We start from the raw sequence: 22,011 nt of genomic DNA, 5'->3' as shown, positions 1-22,011 counted from the left end.
TTTGTGGTATCAACTTCAAATTTGACCAGTAAAAGTAGAATGGATGTTAACTATAATCATTATGTTAAAATGACCTAAAATTTCACTTGATTTCTATGTAAGATGCCCAAACGTATTATACTCATGTTTGTTGTTCCATCTTTTTGCATCACAAGTGTTCTTTTGTGAAACATGTTTCATAATCTAGCATTACTGAACTAATATATATAGTAAATCAAAATTTCCTTTTTTTCTCTATAGGGCCCTCAATAAACAAAGCTAAAGTTCGTGCAGCACAAGAAAGGAACAAAGGTACAGAAAGAGAAAAACTCCTGTTCTTCTAGCCATTTTAAACAAAGTGGTCAGTGGACTCTGTATTCTGGCTGAAGACTTATAAATTGTAGCAAGTTTCTATGATTACCGTCTCACAACTGTCCCACAACTGGGATTAATTTTCTACATAACTGGAAGAAAAACAGTAATTTTGAACAGTTTGGATTCAGGAAGAATTATATCAACATCAGTTATTTATCAGTATTACTTAAACTTGAAACATTAATGAGAAATAATAATTTATTGTAGTTTTTGTTCCTGAAAAAGAAACTGTTTTGCAATAGAAATAGATTCCTGGTAACACTTAAAGTGATAGGTATGAGATTAGATTGCTGATCCACTGACAATTTTTTAATGCAAGTCAATGCAATTTTTGGCTTTATTTTTAGAAGAAAAATAAGCCATCTGTCAAAATGTTGTAATATTTTTAATATTTGCCAAAGGGTCTGTATATATACTTTATTATAAAATAGATCTTTTGTAGTTCAAAAGTAAAAGTACATAAATGCAATAAATTAACTTTATACATCCTTATACTGGAACAGTTTTACTATATCAGAAAGTGGCAGGCTTCATTAATGCTTGGTCTCCAAAAACCTGCTTAAAAAATGTTACATGCTCTTCACAGTGTTCTCCTACAAGAAAAGGACAGAAAATGTAATCTGTTATTTTTGACATTTTAAGGAATCACACTTGAGTATATTATCAATATTTTTTTAAAAAAAATTCAACCTCAGGAGCTACCTCTGCTACTCTCTTTATTACTCATGCCCCAATTTTGAAACTGAGAAGCTGGATCACAAAACAGTTGTATAAAAACAGAAATAAAATGGGTAAAGGAGATGCATATAAGCTACAATACACTGTATACAAAGCTTATGTAGACTTTTGTATAATAATACTAGGAAAAAGTAGATTTTATGCATAATCAAGAACATTGAAGGGAAAATGTTGCAGATTATCTTTGAGACACTTTCCACAGAATTAAATATGATCCTTTTTCTTATATAAGCTTAGAAATTATAATTTGATTTGATATTGATATTTATTTTGCTTTTGAATACTATTGATAGCTAAAGCTGTTATTGAGAAATGCACAAAGACCCCTGGTAGAGTGGAACTGCATGCATGAGGTAGCATTAATAATCCTTTGCTGATTCGTAAATGAGAATATGGGGATATTTTTTCTGCAAAAAAACCCTTAAAGGAACAAAAAAAGACAAAAGATTTTGATTACAGGGAGATGAAGTTCTAGAAGAAATATTCTTCTAGTCTATCAAATTCATTACTGGGTGGTAATTAATAAGAATGACAAAGCACCTTTTAGTTTAAGTAAAGGTAAGTTCTAAATGTCTACTTCTAAGTCCATAAGACTTATTTACAATGTTGTAGCAGGCTGTCTCCAACTGACCTATTAACCCTACTGTTAAAATATAATTACAATTCCATACCATCTAGCTACCATCAGCATTCAAACAGTATAAGACCAATTTTTCTTCCAATTAAGGATCATGCATATTTTTCCAGATGTTGATACTGCATTACCGATGTTCCAACTGTTTTAGTAACTCTTATCTTTCTCCTAAGCTTGAGAAAGTTCCATTTGTCATAACTGTTTTCAATATACAAAATTGTGCCTACAGTGCCTTGAGAAATTAAATTTCATTTAAGGAAAAAAGCAATAGTAGTGGCCTATGTTTCATTTTCTTTTCCTTCACTGGAGGGGGCCTGGTTTCTTTTTTTAATTTATTTAAAAACAAAAACCCATTATCTAATGCATCTTTTGATCACTGTTGAACAGGAGTGATAAAGTTCATGCTCCAACAAGTCTCTGAAAGTTTATATATGAATTACTTACTAAAAAATTATACCAATTTGGTAAAATTTACTAATTATCCTTGGAGTAGCTTTTTATCTTTAAAATTAATTTTGCAGGAGAATATAGTAGTTTAAAAAATTACTACCTCTCTCTATTGAGGAAAAATTATGAAGACCTGTTGAGACCCTGTTGTACCAATTAAAAATAGAGCTTTATGTTTGAAACAATTTAATGGGCAGCAGGATTATTAGGTCTGAACTTTGAATATTATAAAAATTAAAAAGAGGATCCAACCTTCTTTATATGCCTACCAAACTGCTGTTTACCTGGAGTGAAGTTAGGGTTTCCACGTATTCGCTGATTTCTCTGCTCAAAAAACCTGAATATGGTATAGAAGAGCATCTCATCTTCCGTTTGCTTTGCTGCGTCAAGGAATTTACGAGCAGAAATGCTGTCATGTCCACCAATTCCTCTGATAAATCTCAAGGCAGCTAGCACCTGATGTTTAGACAACAAAACTTCTACTATTTCATCGTTTGCTGTACAAAGTCTCTGAAAGCACAAATGTGAAAGTAAATGACTGCTGACCATACCTATGACCATACCTTCTTTCCCATGAGCACCTTGCTTTATTTACTAGTTATTAATAGGTTTATTGTTGCAACCATAAATTATAACATGTAGCATGCTATAAAATATAATAGTTTTGAATAGAGTTTTTTCAAAATGAGATGGACAGCAGCAAATAGATTAATTAAATAAATAAATAATATTGTAAGCAAAATAATAAAGAGCATTGAATGTAAAAAGATTACAGAAAAATAAAGCCAAAGCTACAACAAAAAACTTAAGTATTTCTAAGTTTAAATAAGAACAGAGCAAAAGTAGTAGCTTGATTGCTGATAGTTGGAACTACATTTGTAAGATGTCTATGGAGATTCTCAGTAATCCAGATCATGGTTGTCCCAAAGGTTTTTTAAGAGGCAACTGGACTTTGGTTCTTGAGCTGAAGCAGCTTCTTGGATGAGAAGCGAAATCTCTTTAAAGAAAAAACCAGAAAGTCCAGTTGCCTCTTGAAAAAGCACCTTTGGAACATTTGTAAGATGCAGGGGTGAAATGCTCCCGGTTCGGACCGGATCATCCGATCTGGTAGCAATGGAGGCAGGTGCTTTGGAGAGCTCTGGTAGCAAAAATCACTGCCCCCCCGAGCCGCACAATCATCAGGGTTTTTTTAATGCTTTTAAAAGTAAAAAAAAGAAAACTTGGCCACGCCCACCCAGTCACATTATTCCCCCCCCCCCAAGCCACGTCCACAGAACCGGTAGTAACAAATTTTACATTTCACCACTGGTAAGATGGTTCAGTGTTTTGAGGTTTCAGCCCTACCAACAATAATTTGGCCCTGATCTCATTGTAAATGGGGCAATGGAAGACATAATGGATAACATTCTTCAGTTGACCAATATCACAAGGACAGAGAATTGTTCAATAGGGAGCATATAAAATGATGTTTGTGGACCATATGGTCTGCAGATGAAGGAATAGTAAAGCCCATCTCAGCAATGCACTGGTTGCATTAACTAAATACTAGGAGGAGATGCTGTTTTTTTATAATGATGATACCAAAATGAAAATGTGGCTGATTGTCATCCAGTAGCATCTTTATCGGCATTCCTTTCTTTAATATTTTCTCTGTTTCAAGAGCTAAGTTCTCCCAAAGGTGGTAGGGAATACAGTTATAGGATCTGTGTCAAAAATTTGGTCCACTGATTCCCAACTATGTAATGGAGAAAACAGAGTTTGATAAGATAGAATCTTTGAAGGCTTTCTAATTTCTTATAGGGGCCCGGTAATATACGACATATTTGAATGGGGGTGGAAGGTAGCTCTACCCTAATGTTTAAATAAGCAATGAGGTTGCCCTGGGGAAGCCCAAAATATTCCTTATGAAGTTCTTTGGATTAATTCCAATTGGGCAATTAATAGATTTTACCTCTACTCAGAACTGCCTTCCCATCATTACCCATAATCAAAGAAAGAAAATGGCATATTTACACTTCCTCTGTCTCCTTACCTTTAACATATCCAGGGAGAGTTGATGTGCTGGTGGGTAAATACTTTCAAGAGACAACAATAAGCAAGCCTAAAATAAGAAATAAGTCAGTATCTAGTATTTCACAATTTGCTCCTAAACTAAAAAGCATCTTAGTAAATCATTCTTGCTCAGCAACAAAGCACATTAGAGCACAGTAGAATGTGATGTGTTCATGTCATTATTTTTAAATCTCTCTATGATGCAATGAAAAGATTATGCAAGGTTACTCACCAAAGGCTTTGAATCACTGAGAACATGGTACTGTAGAAACTGATGAAGCATATAGAATAAATTGTGCTGAACAAGGGTTTTGATTACCAATTCATAAAGAAAATGCTAAGAAGACAAGAAAACAGGGAAAAATCCATGCTGAAACTATTCGTAACTTAGCAAATTTATAAACATTTAGCTAAACCTCAGTTTGTAAGGAAAATACAGTAGAAGGAGTATTTTAATTAAGTAGATCCAAAAGAAATTAGTCTTTTTATTGTAATGCATTTGCATGTGTATTACACTTTTATGAGCAGTAAAGTTTTATGACATCCAAAACTTTTCAAGTTTGAAATGGGCAGTTCCAACAACTGAATAAATTAGCTGAAGTTAGCTGAATAAATACATGCATAAATACTTAAATAAAATTTTAAAAAAGAACTCCTGAATTACAATACATAAAGAAGTTAAACAGTTAAATTTTATTTAACTATTGGCACGAAAGCAATATAGTAATATTATATAGATACTCTCCTACTTATAAACTTTGCTTAAGCTTCCAAAATTGTACACATGTGAGGAATTGGTGGCAAAGGAGAAGGAAGTGTGCATTTCATTTATGCAAATGTGGAAGTTTTTAATCTAATGATTGCCAAGAGTTATTTGAGGCAAAGCCTATATGCATTAGGACTCAAAGCTGAAAGGCATTAAAAGTTATTTGCATTCCTTAAATTTTCACAGAGTTCAGAAATCATTCCTTGACAGAAAATATAATCTACATTAAGCCTGATTCCATTCTCCAGTATATCCCCATGTATTCTTAAATTATGCCAATTATTTGGATTCATTTCAATAATTCAGGCTTAGTTTTGGAATGGGCACAAACCTGACCATCTTAAGAAATGATCCTCTGGGAATGAATTAGAAAGTGCAACCGTCTTGGTTCATGCCTAGACCACTTTGGGGCTTTCAAAACGGACAGACTTATTTTCTTCCAAATTTATTGGCTTTAGGAACTACAGAACTGAAGTTCTTCCAGTGCTTTCTGGATGAGCAATGTTGGATTGTAAGATTTCTGTTCCATCTCATCCTGCACACACTTCTACATATACAGGAAATAGACTGTTTATTTGGAGGTTTGAGCCAACATATTATCAATATGAAAGGAATTCTCAGCAGGTGGATTTCTATTGTTTTCTACAGAGGTTACAGCATTCTGAAACCATTGTCTGGACATGGTTGGGAGTGAATGAACTAAATCCAGGTAATTTGGATACATTGTGATTATGTAAATAAATAGTAGAATACCTCTGATATGCAACAAATTAACCTTCTTTGTAGCACCAAATGGGGGAATTCTTCTAGAGTTTGACACTAACAGACAAATCTCAATTGGCCTGTTGTAACCTTTTAGTATTTAGATTGACAGTCACTTCTCTGTTCGTATACTTTCTCTCTCATGCAGGGATACATACAGCTGCCTTTACAAGAGGTTTCAAGATTTCAACTAATCCCGAACATAGCTTAAACCATAAAATAAAAATACTTAGCAAAAGTTATTTCAAATTATGACACTTTCAAGAACTTACCTGAACAGCTATCTGGAACTGGTTGAGTGAGCGAATATACTCCATTATAACAGCAATAGTGAACTTGTGGGGGGACTCCTTATTAGAAAAGAATTGGAAAAATGTATTTGACAATAAGTTTACAGAATTTGGATTTGAGTTGTATTTAAATAATGATTTGGTGCTATTCAGAATTCAAATTTGCTTTAGCAAGTTAGCTAGCATATTATAAAACTTTTAATTAATCATATCAATTGTGGTAGTATGAACAGTGAAATAATTAAAGCAGAATTCTATTAACTGACCTTTTTTTCAGTAAAGATTGATAGAACGTGAGTATACATGTCTGACTGATCAATAACTGCCTGGGTACGGACTGGGCGCTTTGGTGGTGGATTGCCTCGGCTCTGTCCTGTTTCTAATGCCTGCAAAAGGACCATAGAACATTTTATTAAATCATGTACTTTAGTTGAAAGAGGTCACTAAATAATAGATTTAATTTTGTATTTAGAATTTAGAATATTGTTAAACCACTATAGATTAAGTAAGAATTGTGACCAAAAATATATACTGGTATTTCAAAGTGTTTTATTACATTATTATGAAAAATGGAATACATTTTGAAGTGCTTTTGCAATGGCGAGACTTGCTATTAAACAGTTAGTGCTTTGGGGCACCGCAACTCAATGAGAACAGTAGAGTAATGTATATTACTTCCACAACAAAGGGTCATGTAATCAGTTCCAGCAGGAGTTTGTGAAGATGCTACTGGCAGAAGGGAATTTTAAATTTTAAATAGTTACAATGCAAGAGAAATTGCTTCACAATCATCCTTGTATAATACAGCATTTTTTCACCTTAAACAGTGACATTTTTGAATGATAACAGAGTGAGCCACTGTAGAGGATGATAACCAGTAACAGATCAGTGGACTGTACCTGCCACATCCAAGAAAAAAAATATTTAAAAAGGCTCGTCTATGTGGACACCATAGCAGCTTTCACATTGGTAATAATATAGAGATCTAATTAATAAAAGTTAGATCAGTATCTTATTTATGATAAAAGGAATTTATGCTAATAAAAGAATATGTATAAGATACACTGTTCACAACTTGCCGTAGTATAAGCCTGTTCTGCTTCTAAGTATCTCTTATATTCGTGATTGAGCTTGTCAAAAACAGTGGCAATTACGCTCAACGAGCCTCCCTCTGGTTCATTTAACACTGCAATAGAACACACAAGGGACATCTAAAACAGAATGTAGCAATAGCAGAATGCAATCTTGATACCATAATAGATAAGTTAGATAAATAGATAAGTAGATAAGTTTTTATTCAAACTGCGTATGGCATGTTATTTCATATGTCATAAAATACTACTAGCAAATATCATTATACTATACTACAAAGTATAGTATTCTATTATAATACTAATAAAATACTATACTTTGTAGAAAAACATTATGCTATGTCAGGGCTGTTTTTAAAAGGTCATAGAACTTTTTGATTCATAGTAGCTTCCTCAAATTGGAGCAGAAGCTTACTTTGTGAACACACAGAAAGAATAACCATCTTGCAGTCTTTTCGTTGCAGAAGGAAGTCCATTAGCTTTCCCTTGTCTGACAAAAGATTTACTGTAGGTTCAAGTTTTATTTGCAGATTCCAGAGATAACCTATAATAAACAAAAAAGAAGAGTACATTCCTCTCTTAACTGATGTACTGTACCACGATAAATTTCAGTTCAAGAGAGAGAGAGATTTAATGGACTGAGGTTTCATAGGTAGTGAAGTATTTCATCAGAATTCTTTCATCACCACATTATGATAATAAGTAACATTATGTTCTCCAGGCACTTTGGACATTAGGTAGCTAATTAATATATTTTGTACAGCAGCAAATTTAATACTTTGTATTATAAACACACAAACATTCAGATGCTCTGATTAAAAAATGAACATTGAAAGTTTCATACCTTCACTTGCGCTAATGATAATATCAGGCTGAAAGACAATCCAGGATGATGAATCTAAATGTTAAGCAAAACTCTTACCAATGTCCAATGGGTTTTGCCTCAGTAAAAGTTTTATCGGTAATTGTTTATGCAGCCAGCCACTTTGAGTAAGAAAGAGGCACACAACTTATTTCACATATCCAAGGAAGGACAGGAATATTTGTTCTTTAAGCACTTGATAGCTCCCAGCAAATTATCTGTCAAATTTTTTATGCCAAAGAAGCAGTAAGATAAAGAAAGCAACAATTCATCAAGTGTTAAATTTCTCAAAGACATAGAGGTCTCTAGCGGAAAAGAAGCTACTAGTGCCAAAGCCTCTTAGAAGAACATTGAAAGTGAAAAATTACCTATAAACTTAATCTGCAATGTTTTCTATACACTCATACATTATCAATACACTTCTGGAAGCAACTCAAAAGAGCTAGTAGGACCTAGTAAATTAGTCTTCACTCTTCTATATTTTTGAAAACAAATCACACTGAATGCAAATAAATTTCAAAATAAAGATCAATAGGATTTTACAGGCTGCAAAACTACACAATAAACTCTTATTGTAATAGATTAATGGAAGGGGTGAATCCATTAAAGCAGAACATCTGGTAAATCTGAATGGAATTACAAACATCTGTACTGTATGCATTTTAAAATAATGTATCTTAAATGACAATCCAGTGCACAAAAGTATATTTTGTTATATCTAAAGTCTGCTAAAGTGACCAATCAGAATAGCACTTTGCATTATTTCTGTATTATTTATTTCTACTCCTCTCACAGATAAAAAGATTCATGTTTACCATAGATACACACTTGTGCTCCTTTCAGATATTAAAAAAATCATGTTGCCACAGAATAAATAAGATCTATGATTTTAATTTCAAGGATACAGAGTTTACAGGGAACTGGAAACTGATTGGTTACAGAAGCTGGACCTGCGAATCAGAAAAAGTGTAATTTATATGGATTAGAGAGGAAATTATTTGTTATGTTTGTCAGAAATAACTCTTTTTACAACAAACTGTGTACTCTGAATGCTAAACCTAAAGTCCTCAGCCCACAGGTTACTGTCATATTTAAAGCAGTAACAAAGATACAAACCAAAAGCTAACTTTCTAAAAGTTTAATATTTAATTCTTTTAAAATATTAATTACAGCTTATGAACTATATTCAATGCAAATTCAAACTTCATAAATGTTATACTCAATGAATGCAGATTGTTTTACATGATGTAACATCTTCCCTCAATGCAAGTTTTAGGATTCTAGCACTTTTCCAGGAAGCAACTATTGATAATTGTCAGGAAGATAAATAGTTCATATTTTAATTAACTGAACCATACTAATTTAGAGGTTCGAATGGAATCTAGAAGGTTTATAACAAAGATAAAACACCTATTCCCCAATCTTTGGAGAATACCATGACAAAAATGGTAGATTAAAATGGTTTAGCTTCCATGCAAATTTAAGGTTTACCCACTGCTTAGATATGCATGTCGGAAGCTGATGAGATTTCACAATTATGGCTCTATAGTACTTCGAAGGCAAAGATGAATTTGGTGCATGATCAAAATACCAATTTCCAAAAAGTGTAGCAACCTTCAGTGTGCTTAAAGCAGTTGAGTCTTTTCCTGGCATGGTTGTCCCCTGAGCTGAAACACCATACTTGCTTGAAGGAGCTACAAGCATACATACTTCTAAGTATGATTTTATCTTCAACACCAAACTTTTGTACAACTCTATTCAAAATTCATTTCTATTTATTTCCCAAACCTCTAAACTTAAACGTTTAGAAAAGAAAAAACATGGTCTATGGTTCAATAATATAAGTAGAATGGCTACGATAGGCCATAACTTTAAGCTTTTTTCTCCCAAGACCAGAATAATATATTAATGAAAGATTGCTCATTTCTGTTTATCCTGTTTCATATTTAGTAAATACAATGAACTTATTACGCCAAGAAATACACTAAAATGAAATATTAAGACTACTGGAACATAACTTTTAACTAATAAAAAACCTAGCAATTTTAGCTTCAAAATTACAAATATATGCAGTATTTGCATTTTCAAAGGAAAAATGCAATTCTGTACCTGCCACAGGAATCTGGTATGGCTGTATGGATCGAGGTGGAAGTACAAGCTGGTGCAGTGTAACTGTGCCATCAAATTCCCCCTTTAATTTGATGTCATATATAATAGAGGTCTAAAAAACACCAAAAATCTCTTTATGGTATGTGTTCAAGCACAATTGTATCCATACAGAAAACAATAAAATGATGGGTGTAACCATGATGATTCTTTTTATTCTGTTTGGCATAATTATAATAATTAAGATCCTATCCTAAAAATGAATTTCAATTGAATATAAATATATATGGAGAAATCCTTCTGTTTGTTCCTTCTGTTCCTGTGCATTTCTCAGAACTTTAACCCTATAGAAAAGCTACGGCAATTATGAGAGAAAGAACTTTCTGCCAGCCGTATTTGTTTAAGCAAACCAAATTTGAGTTGCATTCAGTGATGTTATTTTATTTATTACAACAATACAGTCCTTCTCTATTAATATTACTTGAATATTAACTCTTAAAAGTCCAAGAAAGTATCTCATTCCAACATTATTTATTTAATCAAGTTACATGCTTGCCTACATTGTTAATGCAATTCTGGACAATTAACAACATATTAAAACTATAAAAAACAATACTATTGGAAAAAAACCAACAATCTTCAACCAAGGATGAACCTAATAGCAGAAATAAATCTTTAAACAGACTATAATCTCATAATCTTCAGGCACATCCCGGTATTTAATGCTTTACAAAAGGTAGCGGAGTTTGGGCCAATCTGATATTTAGGAGTATGGTATTCTAGAGGGCAGATACTAAGCCAGAAAAGGCATACCTCTGAAGTTCCATATGACGACAATTTAATCGAAGGGACCCAGAACATGCTCCTCTTGTTGAACATAGTGGGACAATTGAAAACGGGGAGATGAAATCCCATAAATAACCCAGCAGTTCCATTTCATAGAGGGCTTTATAGATAACAACCAGTATCTGGAACCACACTGGAGCCAGTGCAGTTTACAGAAGTGTAACCTGGGTGCACTGAGATGTGCATGTAACTGCCCATGCTTCATGGTTCAGGAATGGGTGCAATTGATTCACAAAATGAAGTTGTGTAAAAGACCTCCTGGCGATAGCTGTAACCTACTCCTTGAGCAGGAGTTGTGAGTCCATGAGGACCTCCAAATTGTACATCATTTTTCTTTAGGGTAGTGAAACCTCATCCAAGTTTTTAAAAAAACCTGGATCCAGTGAGCCCTAAATCAGACAGCTACTCAGTCTTATCATATTAACATTAGTCTTCAATTTTAATAAATCAGTAATTTCCTGTATCACAACAGTTGTCAAATGGTTTGTTATATATATATACATACATACACATATATACATACACACACACACACACACACACACACACACACACACACACACACACACACACACACATATATATATATATATATATATATATATATATATATATATATATATATATATATAATTACACACACACACGCACACACACAGTATATGTCTTTAAGAAAATTATTGCCCCCACTCTTAAATCTAGGCCCAAACTACACTAATTTTATATATATGCAGTTGAAAATGATAAGCTAATTATCAATCAAACCTTATTCACCAATCTTAAATTTTGTATGACTTCAATTATATATTAATTAAATAATTTCTCCTACTCTAGTATTTTCCAAAAGTATTTTAAGCTAAAATATGAAAAAGAATCTAAATTAGCTATCTTGGGCTACCCAAAATGCAGAAAAATAATAATACCTCAGTGTCCTGATGATGAACTACCACTAAATTATCCACAACGTTCAGTGCAAACTTCCCAGTCCTATATAACTTCAATATATGCAATTTCTTACATGAGCCTTCCCTGTGGTAACATTAATTGGGAAAGAAAAAGAACGTTAATCAGCAACCTTAGTAGTCACTTTTTAATAGTTGTTATGAAATCTGAAAAGGATAAGAATCAACAAATTTACCTTGGCAAATGATAAAGAACTACTTCAGCACCCGTACTGTTTGAAGTCCTTGAGTGGTGTCTCAAGTAAAGAACATAAAGTTGCCCATATCTAAAGAAACATAATAGATTTTTAACTTCTGAGTAGATAACGTTTATATAATCCCATCATGCTGTTTTCTTTCAGGACAAGCTATTTTGGCAGAATGCAACAGAGTAATAAATAGTGTAAGAAACTAAAGGCATTTCTTGTGAATGTATTGTGTCACCTGATAAATTCAGATGCTCAGACATCACCACCACTGTGGGGGGTGGGGGCGGTGGCCAGATGTCTTTTCCTCACATAGTTACAGAGAGCTACCCCAAGTTTTCCCTCAGAAAAAACAGTTGGCTGATTCCTCACTTTAGGGGCCATCTTTAGGGGCTTCAGAGCATGGTGGCGCAGTGGTTAGAATGTAATACTGCAGGCTACTTCTGCTGAATCCCGGTTGCCTGCAATTTGGCAGATCAAATCTCACCAGGCTCAAGGTTGACTCAGCCTTCCCTCCTTCTGAGGTGGGTAAAATTAGGACCCAGATTGTTGGGGGCAATATGCTGACTCTGTAAACCACTTAGAGAGGGCTGTAAAAGCACTATGAAATGATATATAAGTCTAAGTGCTATTGCTATCTTCCTTTCTCTGGCTAATGTAGATTGCATGTGTCTCTCTTGATGCTTGCCCTTGCCTTCTTCTTAAGAGTTGAAAGAGAATGACTGGACCAAAATGGAAGAAGCCAGCTTCCACTATTAAGGCAAGACTAAAATACAGGATTCCTTACTTCTAATCAGACACCTTCGCTGTGAGATCAAAATGGCTCTCTTGCCTGTGAAATAATTCGTAAGAAAATTAAAAAGCATTTTTATTTTTTCTGAATAAATTACAGATGGACTTATTTCATCTTCTCAAAGTCATATGGAGATCATTCTGTTCACTTACAAGCTATTCTTACAAATAATTTCTATGATTTTTCAAAGCAGTTTTTAAAAGAATGCCACGTGTAATAAGGTGCTCGATTGGGAATTTTAGTTTTGTTTGCTTATTTGCCCATTTCTTCTCTACTCTATTCAAGTTAATTGACTCAAAAGTGACTTCAAATGGAGTCGATTCTACTGATCAAGAAAATGTTGCTTATGTCTTCAAGAAGAAGACAATCTATAGTTCAAGAAAAGGAAACCACAGCATCTTGGTTGGGAAAGAACCACAATTATATACTTACATTGTAGTCAAAGCAATATCTCTTTCAGAAAGGCTGAGCTTGGAGGACTTTGGTGCTGTAGGTAACTCAATTTCAAACTTTGACAGCTTTGACATAGCTCCACCCTATGTGAAAAGTACTGCATTTAATTCTATGTAACTCCTTCACATTTCATTGTATTTATTACCATTCTATAACATGTTCCAGCAAAATATAATCTAAAAAAAAAACACCCACATATTTTTTTTTGTTTGCAGTGCTTTAGGCCATCTAAAACACATCTGAACACATTTAACCCATCTGAAAATCAAATGATTTTTGTTTCCTAATGCAAAATTTGTGAAACTAATTTGCAGTTGGGTATCTGAATTAGTATATTTACTTAAAATGCATATTTTAGACAGAAAGGACTACAACAATTTGAAATGTACTTCTTATGTATTAAACATAAATACCTTGGGACAATTGTGCAAGGTAACCATGGAAACTTGCATTGACTGCAGTAATATTATTTTACCTTGAAATAGAATGGCTGGAGAACATTTCCAACTACTGTTGTTGACAACAGAATGACAGAACTCTCAGGACAGTACATAAACCAGTTTACGTTAATATTCTGACTCTTCAAAAGCTTTAATGTTCGTTTCTCCGGTAATACCTGAACATATAAAGGTTATAATCACACCTATATAATGAATATTTTCAAACTGTCTATATAGTTTACAACGGCAAAAATGAAATAATTTGTTTTTAAAAACTTCAGATTTTGAAAACTGCTGCAGTGGGTGCTTCCCTGATTGACTACAGACAAATTAAAACAATTAGCACTTTACTTTTGTGAAGTTCTTACAGGACTCTGATTTAGACTATTGTTTTGGGGAGTGAGTAGATTGCGAGTGAGTAGCAGTTGCAGAGCAAGTGCAGAGAGGCTGAGGAGGTTGCACAGAAGAGATGTCCAAGCAACTTGCAACCTTCCCTGCCAGCTTCTTGATTCTCAACTTTCCCTGTCATCTTCCCAGAACCAAAGGCTTTGCTAGTGGGAAGGTGGCAGGCAGCATCAGCAGTCACAATGGACTTTACAGTTCCTGCTGGCTTTTCCTTTGCCTTATGAGAGGCTGTCATGGAAATAAGGATCATGTAACCACAGCTGACTGTGACAGCCCAGCAATACTTGAAGCAGCAACAACTTCCCCAAATTTCATACCCATGGGAGTCATGAATCCCAGCATTTCGTAAGTTAGCCTATTTGAGTTACTTTGGTTTAATAATTATTGCACTATACCTTCCAATTTTGGTCAATTGAAGGTGAAACACTCAAAACAGACATGAATTTTAATAGTAAAGAGACATTTTGTGTAATACAGCAAGTATCTTATATGTCTAATTTTTTTTTGCAGAATCAATGATTTTTCTTACTAAAATATTACTTAGCTAAAAAGGTTTGTTTTCAGACTATAATATCTTTCTTGAAAAAACTGAAGCTTATTTCTAGTAGGTTTATGAGAATTAAACAGATTTCACAAACCAAAACAAACATATCTTACCCACAATGAACTATAAAACCATTTACCGGTAATCCTTTAAGATGACTCAATACCTTAAACAAGTTAGCCGACTTTTTTTTTTAAAGGTATGTATATTTTTACTTACCTGGTAAAACTCAATTCCCTGATCTGTTATGAAAACGATCTCTGCAGAGCCTGTCCAACAGAATCCTAAAATACTGGCATTCTTAGTCTTTAATAAAAAAAATAGTGTTTAATTGAAATAGGCATACACTGTCATGTAAAGTAAAATCAGTTTATATATCTCCTTTTAAAACCTTTTTCTACTTTTCCTTTTAAATGTTTAAAAAGCAGCACAACAAATTTTAAAAATGCCCTGCCTCAGTTTGCCATACAGCAAATCACTGGCAAATGCACTTTCAAGACAGTATTTGGAGATCTTGTCTAAGTGGATTCATAAATAAAAACACAATCCTGTAGAGGATTTTATATATCAACATAAGCAGCTTTAATGTTTACATAGCATATTATGTAGCACCCAAAAGAAGCACTTTCAGAACAAGTGTAATATATTTTGGACATTCTTTAACAGCTTAGCTATAGCTTTTTATACTAGATGCAGCTTCTAGGCCCGTGATGGTGAACCTATGGCATGCGTGCCAGAGGTGGCACGCAGCGCCCTCTCTGTGGGCACGTGCCTCCTGCCAGCCAGCTGATCTTCAGGTTTTTGCAGCGCATGCGCAGGAGCGCATGCAGGGGACATGTGCGCATGCGCAGGGCAAGGCGCATAAGCAGGGGCTGCGCACATTGCATTTTGGGGGTTTGGGCACGTGTGTTCGGGTTTTGGGTACGTGCGTGCGGGCTTTCAGCACTTGGTCCAGAAAAGGTTAGCCATCACTGTTCTAGGCCAATTCCCAAAGTAACCCCAAGAAAAGCATATTATAACTACCCAGTCTTAAGTGCACAAGGCACTCTGTTAGCAGTTGATTAACAATGGGTAGAAGGATTTTAATTCTTGCAGCTAAGCAATGTTATTACTCCTCTAACTACTTGGACAAGCTTTTTCTTTTCACTATAAGTAGTTATGCTTGCAAAGTAACCAATTTTAATTGCCATTTTGTTTCAGGCTAGCACGCTGACTGGGAGGAAGGGAAACTAACATCTGAAGCGTTTTAATGAAACGCTTAAATGCAGTTACAACTTTTCAGAATACTAATATAATGCTACTGTAGATGTCACACTGTTAGAATAATGAATGCTTCAATATGCTGAGGGATTGCTTTAGTTTAGTAGTTTAGTATTTTGTCATGTGTACTGTACCTTGCATTCTTGAGTGTATTCTAATTGTGGGCTGTCTGGAATGAAGTTCAGGAAATCCTGTAATGACATGAAAAACAGCAGCAATTAAAAATATTTGTGGGCTCAACCTGTGCAGAGATAGGCATATCTAATACATGGATTTTTATCCATTTAATGCATGAGTCTGCAAATGTCAGACTTCAGTAATCTACTCAAAAGAATGATGTAAGTATACAGAGATGTATAAGCATATTTTCTGCTTGAATATTTTCTTCAACTATCTTTGAACTATAATACAAATGGAATAGAAATTGAAAGGATGAAAGTTTACATAAGTAAAAAGTTAATGATTAAAATAGATGAGAAAATACATTTAATACAATATAACATAATTCAAAGATGCAAATCTAAATAGGTAAATTGAAAGTTTTTCAAATAGTTTTCATAAAAATCACTACCAGTTTCTGATTCCATTTGCAGCAGTTTGTATTATTCTTCCTCTTTAAAGGAAACCCTACAGACTGAATCAATTATTATTTGATAAGGACCAGACACATGGTCAGAAGTACTCCCACATATTTCTAATATGTTGTATTCCTTTTTGAATTGGTTCCAAATAAGTTTATAATTACTATTAGCTATAGCCGGAACATTGCCTATATAAATGAAGGTTATCTCACCTATCTATTTCTAATTCTACTTAACATTATGTTATTTTATGTATTCCTTTCTCAAACAACCACATCTCTAAGTAGTTTATAATACTATGTACATACAGTAATAAAAAAATGAACAAATATGGTGGTGGAAAGGAAAACCAATCCCAACATATCAAACATTTATAATTTATTTAATAATAAGCAAATAATAAATAGTATATATTGTTTGAATATTTTTTTTAACTTGCTTCTTTCTATTTTAAGAAAGATATTTCTTACCACACTCTTCAATGTTCTCTGAACAGCCAGTATCTTATTGCCCAAAGAAAACTTGATGCATTTCACTTCTCCTTTGTCTTCCATTCTACAAATATAGAATTCATTTCTGTATTTTAGATACAGAACATGTCTCTGATTAATTTCTACAGTATCTCAACAACAGACATGCTGGCCTAGACTGGTAGAAATTAGTTTAAATTATCTGAAGGGACTTTTTAAAATGTTAATTGTAATAGTTTTGAAGTTCAATAAAATTAAACAAGGGGAAGAATGATTGCTGATCCCTAATATCCATGTTCATTCCAAAGGACGTGGAGTTTAGTGGTTGCTAGATAACCTGTGCCTTGTTGGGTCATCATTTCAGAGATATTTCTTTACCTAAACAGAAAAGAGAATCAGCACAGGTAGGCAAAAGAGTAGTAGGAGCAAAAGTGGCTTCTGACTTCCTTCCCGATTGGGTTTCCTTGTCGTAAACTGACAGGGAACATCAGAAGCCTGTCTGCCTGCCTTTCCTTTCCTTTCCCTTCCCTCCTTCCCTTCCCTTCCCTTCCCTTCCGTCTTCCCTTTTGTCTTTCCTTCTTTCCCATTTACTTCCCTCACTTTCCCATTTACTGTACTTTGCTTATGAGAAGCTTCCAGAGAGAAACCAGCAAGAAGTTGCAAGTTCAAGGCCAAAAGGAAGCTAAGTGGCTTCTGCCCAGTGGGGAAGGGATGATGCATGATGCATCGTTTCCCCCAGTTTAAAGTCACGACAACAAAACTTTTAGTAATATATAGATAGCATTGTTATATTAGTTATTTCAAAAGCCAAAAACAAGAAATAACATGTAGGAAAAAATATGTTGAGTTGCAAAGATGTCAACATATTGCTATATGCTATAGCATAAAGTTCAAGATGATCTGATTATGTTTCTCTAGGTTTAGCTATACTGCATTCTCATGAGCACTATGCAGGGGATGAACAATTCCACATTGTGGATGAAATGAGGATGGTGCTACATCTATCATCCCACAATTGCGGTGATCTCACTCTTGTACAGGAATAAATGATAGCTGCTAAAATATCTGGGACAAACTGAAAGGATTCATTTGTTTGTATGGTCTGAGAAGGCTAAGTATTCAACACCCATTTGATGTTATTTTGAAATACTATTTCAAAGCTGATTCAAATTGAAGATTTCATAAGGGGAAAAATAGGAGAAATATTTGCGTATATAATTTTTCAAAGTTAAATCAACTCTTCCATTCTTATGATTATTTAGAAACGTAGTTATGATCAAATTCCTTTATGCAAGCTAACAGTATTTAAGCAGAGGCTTTAAAAGTTTTACCTTTAATAAAATGTAATGTGAAAAAATATGTGAAAATTATGCGTGGGATCCAACCCTTGACTACTCTTGATAGAGGTCATAAACCCCATCTGTCCCAGTTTCAATAAAATAAGCTGTTAAGATCTGTTAGGATTAAATGAAAACAACCGCAAACAGACCTTCTCTGTGCTTCAAATCTTCTACAAGGATATTTTTTCAACAATAAGAAAAGTCTGTATGTTGGATTAACACTACATTCCTGCACAGAAGGCTGTGCAGTAGAAAAAGAAAGCTATGCTTGACTGCCCAACTTTTACCTAATATTCACAAAGTGCAGAGGTGCCCATAATGCTGGATTTAATCAGCATGATATAGGGATATACATATTAAGTTTAGATTCAAAGAGCCTGCATTTTGTGTAGACATTTGTGTAGACTAAATCCTAGTAGGATGTCAGAGTGCTATTTGGGAACTCTTCATATTACCGTAATCAGAATAGCTCAGTAGAACAGTCTTTATCAAACTAATTTTAATAAATAGGGAATCAAATAAATTGGGCACTGCAGATTGATGTATTATTGTCCCTAACTATACTTCTAATTTCATGTATTTTACAGTATCAAGTTTTACTAATGCATGTACTCAAAATAAAATAAAAGTGATTACATTCATATTCTTGAGTTTAGTGTATTTTAAAATCGTTGTCATTTACTAGTTAAAGAAAATACATAGTGAAAGACAACTTACAATAAGAAGAAATATCCTTTGAACAGTATGATATATTTGTATTTGCAAAAGTTTGCAACACAATACAATTAGCTGTCAAAAAAAAAAAAGAAAACAGCATTCAGGATGCATTTATATCACCTAAATGAGATCGGATTGCGGTCTTCCAAGCCTTTGACTACTACCCCAGTAGCTCCACCAGATCGAACAGCAAAAACCTAAATAGACAGATATCTAGTTTCAGTTTCAAGCTAGAACCTTCTTTAAAAGTTCTTCATCTTCAAAACAATGGAATTTATTTTCCATAAGATGTTCTAAATATTAACAGCATAAACAGGCTATAACACACTTTTCTTTTTAAACCAAGATTAAAAAGTGTTTCTTACACATAATTCCTATGGGCCATGCATTGATAAAATGACAGAAGTAATGGTGATGAAATCTACTCTGCTCCTCTTTCCCATTCCTTGTTGGGAATGGCTTTTGCCAAAATCTGAACAACCCATTTGCTTTCTACTAAATTAAACTGAGAACTGCATCTGACTCCAGACTCCTCATTCCTGGGAAGTGTTCTGTTTCACACTAGCCAAAATGCAGAACAATGTACACAAAACTGGGGAAAAAATGTTCAGAACCAAATTTCAACTATAAAGATTCTCAGCTGTCCTTTGAGACCAAAATCACATGAAGCCACTTTAAAGCAGCAAAATAGTACATGAGGACACATCATGTGAAAGCACTCAAGACAATTTTCTCAGGAATAAAAGATGTCTATTCAGATACTGCCAATGAGGGGGAAAAAACCCTCATTAATTTTGGTTCTCATATTAAGACAAAATTGTCAGATTATGGTTAAAATCAAACCCACAGAATCCAAGAGTTTTTACCTTTGTGATTAAAACTAAGATGTTAAATAACTTGTCTGTTAAACTCCCTACAAAACACCTATTTGTAAAAAGATGCAAGAATCCTTTTCCATGTTTTTTTAAAAAGAGAACAATCTAATAACTGAACTATTTCCCACCATCTATATACAAAATATAACTATACACACATATAACAGCTGCCCGCTACTGTATTATAACTATATGCAAGTTATATACGGTACAAATTAAGAGGAAAATCCTTTAATCCAATGTTGTGTTTTATCACTCATTATCCAAAAAACCCAGGCATTAGTATTGGTACCCTGCCATGAATAGATCAAAAGTATTTTCTTGGAATCAGAGGCTTCTCGGATGCAAAGGAGCATATTATTGCAAAATTGCCACTTTTTCCTAAGAAGATTTTTAAACATTTAAATCTCTTTCCACCCAACTGTGCAATTGTATAATTTCTGACAGAGCAGGAAGAGTGGGAACCAGATGCAGGACTGTGACAAAGGAGATATAAAAGTGGGGACCCAGTCCACGGTTGGTTTAGGATCTGGAAAAGTGGGAAGAGGCGTGGTGGCGCAATGGTTAGAACACAATATTGCAGGCTAGTTCTACCCACTGCCAGCAGTTCAATTCCCACCGGCTCAAGGTTGACTCAGCCTTCCATCCTTTTGAGGTGGGTAAAATGAGGACCCAGATTGTGGGGGGCAATATGCTGAGTCTTAAACCGCTTAAAGTGGGCTGTAAAGGTACTGTGAAGCGGGGATATAAATCTAAGTACTATTGCTATCACTGTGCACAAGATACAAAAGCGTTCTGGTCCAGCCGAAGGGAAGGATAGGATGAACGCGCGAGAAGCAGGTCGCGCGGACGGGGCGTGTCGAACCAGAGAAAGAACTCCGCCCCTTTTCGCGGCCTGAGCCTCTCACCTGCTTATTCGCCTCGTCGAAAAAAACGCAGTTAACGGGGCTCGCCTTTTCGAACTGCACGGGCCGCGCGCACAGCGCCAAGTAATAGTCCTCGCTGGTGGTCGTCGCCATGGCAGCAGTAGAACGATCGGCGGGCAGAGAGAACGTCGCGCACCCCTCCCTCCACGGCCACGCCCCGATGTCCGGCCGATCTGTTTTCTCTCACCGCCCCCCACCCGGCGCCACAAAGTGGTTTGTGCGTGAGTGCATGTAGACGCACGAGTCTTCCTCTCCTCGGTACCGAGCAACCGCTTCCTGGTAGTACCGTTCTTGCGCATGATCAGAGAGCTACCGGTCCCTTAAAGGCGCAGTACGAGGGAGGAGCCGTCGAGATTGACATTTGAAGTCCCAGCGTTCGTAAAGCCTGATCTCTTTCTTGGGATGTGAGCAGGAGGTGTAGAATTAACATGTCGCTGAATATTTATTTAGTCATTAAATGTATGTGCCGCCCATCTCAATATCGAGCGAGCTGGGCGGCTTACGACATAATTAAAAACGAGTAATAAAATATTAAATATTGCTGATTTAACAATTAAATTTTAAAAGATTCAAGGCAGGTGTTTATGTGCACACAGTGTGTTCCTCTGGCATTTTGACCGGTGATTAATTAGGTGCCATCAGGTCGGATATTTTCTCTCTGATGATGTGCTCCTCAGTTCTTCCCACGGTGTATGCATTGCTACTAACCTGAATGCATCCACCTGGCTGCTGGTCCTCCTCTTTTATCCTACTTTTCCCAGTAGTTTCTCCCGCCCCCCCCCCCCCGCCCCCGAGTTGGGTCTTTGCATAATGTTTATTTTATTTATTGATTTATTTCGTCAAGCATGTATTTTATGACAGATACAAGTGTAAACATAATTATAAATACATGAAAAGGATATGAATAAAAGAAAACATAAGGACAGGGATGGTAGGCATGCTGGTGCCCTTATGCACTCCCCTTACAGACCTTTTGGGAATGGGGTGAGGTCTACAGTAGACCTCAGTAGGTCTACAGTAGTCTAAGGTTAAAGTTTTGGGGATCTGCGGAAGAAGAACCCACAGAGTCAGGTAGTGCATTCCAGGTGTTGACAACTCTGATACTGAAGTTG

At 35.0% G+C, this 22,011-nt stretch overlaps 2 protein-coding genes across 3 annotated transcripts in view; one reads left to right on the top strand and one right to left on the bottom strand.

The window, feature by feature from the left end:
* The window catches only part of NPC1 (NPC intracellular cholesterol transporter 1), a 40,091-nt gene extending 38,097 nt beyond the window's left edge, over window positions 1–1,994 (top strand). For both annotated transcript variants that reach the window (XM_034429605.3, XM_087891337.1), the window contains one exon: window positions 241–1,994. In XM_034429605.3, the coding sequence (XP_034285496.2) occupies window positions 241–323 (83 nt within the window). In that variant the 3' untranslated portion in view covers window positions 324–1,994. The remainder of the gene's footprint in view (window positions 1–240) is intronic.
* RMC1 (regulator of MON1-CCZ1) lies at window positions 721–21,234 on the bottom strand. The gene is made up of 20 exons (XM_034429608.3): window positions 20,882–21,234; window positions 19,219–19,295; window positions 17,042–17,126; window positions 16,125–16,181; window positions 14,950–15,036; window positions 13,817–13,957; window positions 13,321–13,424; window positions 12,087–12,176; window positions 11,872–11,977; window positions 10,106–10,217; window positions 8,902–8,946; window positions 7,979–8,032; window positions 7,550–7,678; window positions 7,123–7,229; window positions 6,310–6,429; window positions 6,026–6,103; window positions 4,458–4,562; window positions 4,206–4,274; window positions 2,458–2,683; window positions 721–947 (listed from the first exon to the last, which is right to left on the bottom strand). The coding sequence occupies exons 1-20, from the start codon at window positions 20,990–20,992 to the stop codon at window positions 868–870; spliced, it is 1,983 nt and encodes a 660-aa protein (XP_034285499.2). The 5' UTR covers window positions 20,993–21,234; the 3' UTR covers window positions 721–867.
* Window positions 21,235–22,011: the final 777 nt, after the last annotated feature.

The sequence above is a fragment of the Pantherophis guttatus genome, chromosome 3 (genome assembly GCF_059756535.1).
Source record: "Pantherophis guttatus breed Tessera chromosome 3, ASM5975653v1, whole genome shotgun sequence".
Classification (NCBI taxonomy): domain Eukaryota; kingdom Metazoa; phylum Chordata; class Lepidosauria; order Squamata; family Colubridae; genus Pantherophis; species Pantherophis guttatus.
Note: the sequence above shows the minus strand (reverse complement) of the source record. Positions and strands in the feature narration are given on the sequence as shown.

Bases quoted from the DNA above. Each gene is read 5' to 3' on its own strand.
- RMC1 (XM_034429608.3), bottom strand. From the start codon at position 20,992: ATGGCGACGACCACCAGCGAGGACTATTACTTGGCGCTGTGCGCGCGG. The intron at 19,296-20,881 runs GTGAGAGGCTCA...CTGTCTATTTAG, and splicing joins TCGACGAGGCGAATAAGCAG to GTTTTTGCTGTTCGATCTGG. The intron at 7,679-7,978 runs GTATGAAACTTT...TGTTTATTATAG, and splicing joins TATCATTAGCGCAAGTGAAG to GTTATCTCTGGAATCTGCAA.